The sequence below is a fragment of the Myotis davidii genome, unplaced genomic scaffold (genome assembly GCF_000327345.1).
Source record: "Myotis davidii unplaced genomic scaffold, ASM32734v1 scaffold149, whole genome shotgun sequence".
NCBI classification, from domain to species: domain Eukaryota; kingdom Metazoa; phylum Chordata; class Mammalia; order Chiroptera; family Vespertilionidae; genus Myotis; species Myotis davidii.
The window spans coordinates 5,088,572-5,093,049 of record NW_006352194.1 but is presented as its reverse complement, the minus strand read 5'-3'; the positions used below and the strand labels follow the sequence as shown (position 1 = coordinate 5,093,049).

General features: G+C 52.1%; 1 protein-coding gene across 1 annotated transcript in view; it reads right to left on the bottom strand.

The window, feature by feature from the left end:
* Positions 1 to 4,478, bottom strand: part of HSPG2 (heparan sulfate proteoglycan 2) — a 110,871-nt gene that overhangs the window by 56,233 nt on the left and 50,160 nt on the right. Inside the window, 3 exon segments of the mRNA XM_006777662.2 lie at positions 759 to 845; positions 984 to 1,111; positions 2,331 to 2,444. Coding sequence (XP_006777725.2) covers positions 759 to 845; positions 984 to 1,111; positions 2,331 to 2,444 — 329 coding nt within the window.

Genomic DNA, 4,478 nt, shown 5'->3' with positions numbered 1-4,478 from the left:
GGAAGGAAGGAAGGAAGGAAGGGAGGTAGGGAGGGAGGAAACTATATAAAATAAGAGCGAGGAACATGTATTGGGGGCTGTGAGTGCACAGACCCAGCCCTGAGAATGAGGAGGCTTCCCAGAGAATGGGGCTTCTGAGCTGTTATGTTCCCTGGGAGCTGTTATATTCTCTTCAGGTTACTTATCAACGTTTGTAATTATATATTTGTATGATCACTTTTTTGCTGTTTTCTCACCCATTACAGGTGGTAGACTACACAGGACTGGGATGGAATCTGTTTTGTTCACCACTGCATCGCCAACACCTTCACACACTACACATCACATAGTAGGTGCTCAATAAAAATGTGCTGAATGAATGAAGCTGAGCTTTAAAGGCTAAACAAGAGTTAGCCAAAAGGGGAAAGGTGCTCAATAAAAATGTGCTGAATGAATGAATGAATGAAGCTGAGCCTTGAAGGCTAAACAGGAGTTAGCCAAAAGGGGAAGTTTGAGGGTGAAGAATGTCCCATGTAAAGGAAATAGCTCGTGCAAAGGCCTGACCATCGAGTAGTCACCAAGTTCATCCCACCAGAGCAGAGTTAGGTGTTGGAAGTGGATGAGACTGAAGAGTGACAAGGCTACCCAAGGGCAACAGGGAATCAAGGGCAGGGACATGATCCTGGTGGAGAACTTTCTTAGCAGCACCCTATCTAGGGCTCTCACCTAGGAATTTACCATAGACCCGCTCCCTTCACCCTTCCTATTTGCAAACTTACTGCTCACAGTACTGGCCAGTGTAGCCAGGCTCGCAGGCTGTGCAGCGGTACCCACCAGCTCCCTGGCTCTCACAGGTACGGGAGAACCTGGGATAGAGGAGGCGAAGGTCAGGCCATGGGATGCCCACATCCCACCCTGCTCCCTTCACTCTGGCCCGAAAGCCAGTGCAGTGCCCGCTACCCCCAGTGGGAGTTCCTCCTTGGGCCTTGAGCAAGGGCACCCACATGTTCTCCGGGTTGGTCAGTGGGCAGGCACAGGGCTGGCAGTCCTCCGGTGTTCCGGCCGTGGCATCTCCATAGTAGCCAGGCGCACACAGCTCGCAGAACTCCCCAGCGGCATTGTGCTGGCATTGCTGCGAGGTACAAAGATGTCAGCCACTCGCCCTTCGGCAGAATTTACCAAAAGCCTTACAATTTTGGAATCCTTTGATCTGGAAATACCATGTTTGTGAATTTATCTTCAAGACTGGTTAGCTCAGTGGTGTTTATAGAAGCAAAATGCTGGAAATAAACCTAAAAATCCATGACGAGAGAACTAAAAACAACACCCACCCAAATATCTAACAAAGGATGATGTTGACTACATTTCTTACATTGTCTCCCTACACACCTGTAATATCACAGGGAAAGTAGAGGGGTACACCTGGGTGTGTGGGGAAAGAGATTTAAAAATAGATGCGTTATTATAAATACGTGTGGGTTAATAGTCTTCTCCAAAGAGATTCATGTTTGTTTGATTAACCCCTAGAGTGCTGGGAGCGCTATCGCGCTCCTCCTACAGTGTCACTATTAGATGCAGGTAGTTCACTCTTTATTGACAGATGGCACCTAAGTGCAAATTTCCTAAACTGCTGTAAAATCAGCAAAAACGCCTTGGCAATTTTAGCATAGTTTCTAGGATATTGGTTGACACTCAAAGGGTTAATGTACCATGTTCCTTGCTCTGTCAACCACCCAACCCTGACCACATACTGCAGGGAGGCTAACACAGCCCACTCTGAAAAGCTCAGGTATAAAACGTACTTAATGATACGGAAAGATGATCATGACCTTTTAAGTGAAAAAAGGTCACTAAACACATCCTATGTTCATTTGGAAAACACTCTCTCTAAGAATCAATGGAAAAATATCCTCAGGTGAGGATTAACCAAAAAATCTATAATAATAAAAGTGTAATATGCTAATTAGACCGGATGGCCGAACAACGGAATGACCATACGGATGACCTTCCAGACAAAGCTGGGGCTGCGAGGCAGACTCCACAGCTGCAAGGGCTGAGGCAGCCGCGGTGGCTGCGAGGGCCAAGCCCCTTGCACGAATTTCGGGCCTCTAGTAAATAAATAAAGATGGATGCTATTCCATAGTTCTGGCTACCCCACCATGCCTGCTGCCACTTGGTGATCAGACCTGCTGGCCTAGGTGCTTTGTCCCACAGGCCATGCCTCATGACCTTTGCCCCTGGACCTAGGCCAATCTTACCAAGCCCACCCCCTCGCTATCCCACAGCGAGCCCTGGTACCCCACCCAGGCCCAGGCAAGCTGACCCCTGCCCTGGCCCTGCTTGCATCTTACCGAGCAGGCCCCAGTCTCTGGGTGGCACAGGTCCGAGTGGCCATTGCATTCACACAGCTCACAATGGCCAAGGTAGAGCCCACTCCCAGTGCGTGTGTAGCCCGGGGCACAGTCCTGGGCAGGGAGAGAAGAAGGTTGGTCTCCATCTCCAGTGCAGTCTCATCCAAAGCCAGGAGACCCAGAACCCAACACCCTCCATCCCTTCCCACGACTCTCACTGGCTCTGGGAGGGAAAATCCCAGGCCCAGCCCTCCACCCCCTCGCCCTCTCTCAGCCGCCCTCTTCCACGTCTTCGTCTTCACTTTACACTCCAAAGCTGGATGTTGTCCGAGTCCATCCTGGCATCGCCCGCCACTTAAATTTACTGAAATAATAGTTCATCCTGAATGAAGAACCCATATGCACCCCTAGGACTCTGTTCCTGAAAATTCTCCTGGCAGGGTCTTCACTGAAAAAACGTAACCCTCGATGGAAAAAGCGGGTTCAGGAGAGGAGTTGGAACGAGCCCTCGAAGAGCTGCACAGCCATTTGCACATTCACTAATAAAGTGACGGAGGCTGCACACATATAACCAAGGATGTTTTTACTCATTCTCGGTGAGTAGTCATGGGTTCTGAAAACAACGAACTGCTGTTCGCCACCCCTTCTTTGAAATCTCTCCAGGCCCTCCCTCTCTCCCCGACCATTTCAAAGGCATGTTTATAATCTGTTTTGCTTCACTGCAGGAAACGTGCACCAAGGATTCTGCTTTCCCCAGGGGTTCGCCTTCAAAATGTGTTAAATCTTATCATTCCAAGGGACCTGAAGTTCATGTACTTGGGTGTGAAAGCTCTTGTGGCCACAGTAAAGGCGCACAGATGTAAAACTGCAGAAATGTGGACTTCCCACTGGTGGGGTTCCTGAGTGGGTGGGGGGCTCCCACGGTGGACCACCCCCCTGGCCTTCCTCCCAATAGGATTCCCCGTCTGTCCCTCTGCCTATCCGTCTCACTCACCATTGGCAGAGGGATTTTCCTGGGCCCAGTGCACTGGACACCAGGTGGCAGCTCCTGTGTTGAGCATCTGCCCCCTGGTGGTCAGTGCTCGTTATAGTGACCAGTCGAATGGTTGAATGGTCAGCCGACCAGTCACTTAGGATTTTATATAGAGAGATGATATTAGGCAGGGTCTTCTTATTATTTTCATTAGCAGGAGCTTGAAAGAATATGTTGGAACCCAGGAGAACCAAAGAAAGAGGGGGGGATGAGACACTAAGAAGAGTGCCATGGCAGGAGGAGTGGGCACATGTAGCTCTGGAAAAGCCAGGGGAAGAGGCGGTGGTTCTGAGAACTCATGACCTGAGGGGAAGAGACTTCAGAGCTTGAGTTCAGAACTCTAAGAAAGGGGTGCTGCCCAGCTCTATGCGGTTTCTCAAGGAGGTCAGGGGAGGGATGCAGGAAACACCAGACCCATCCTGGTGATGATGGGGAAAAGCGATGAGCTCCAGCCACAGCGCCAGGATCTGAGAGGGACCACCCTCGCTCTCAACCTGGGACGCCATTCCTCCACCTCCAGGGCCGGGGGTCCCCTCGAGGGTCCCGGCTGGGCCACTTCCAGGCTGACCCCGCTGATGCTGGCCGCCAGGGGCACCGAGGAGAACGTGGCCCGGACCAGAAGCTCGTCCAGGTCAGCCAGCGCCATCAGGAGGTGCTCGCGTGTGGCTGGCTGCCCGTCAGGCCGGCGCCAGAATTCCTGGGTGGGGGGATGATAGCATGTGTGGGTGAAGGGGGTTAGGCCCTGTGTGCTGCTTCTGCAGCAACCTGCCCCCCAACTCGTGCCTTCCAGGCATTGGAGGAGGACTCTGAGGTGAGGATGGGGGAGTGAGCAGCAGGGTGGCTGACGTCAAAGCCGGACTACAAAGCAAGGGTACGGGTAGGGGAGAGTCGGACACAGGGTGGCCGGTGCCCCTTACCTCTCGGAAAACAATCTCAAAGCTCTTCCTCTCGGAGCCCTGCAGCGCTGGCTGGGAGGCCACCAGCATGATGTTGTTGCCCTGGGAGACACCAGTGGGATTTGGAGGGGAATGAGGGGCTCTTGGGAACAGTGGAGTCTTCCACCAGTTCCAGACTTTCTGTACCACCAGCCTCCCACACTCCACTCTCCCAGCATC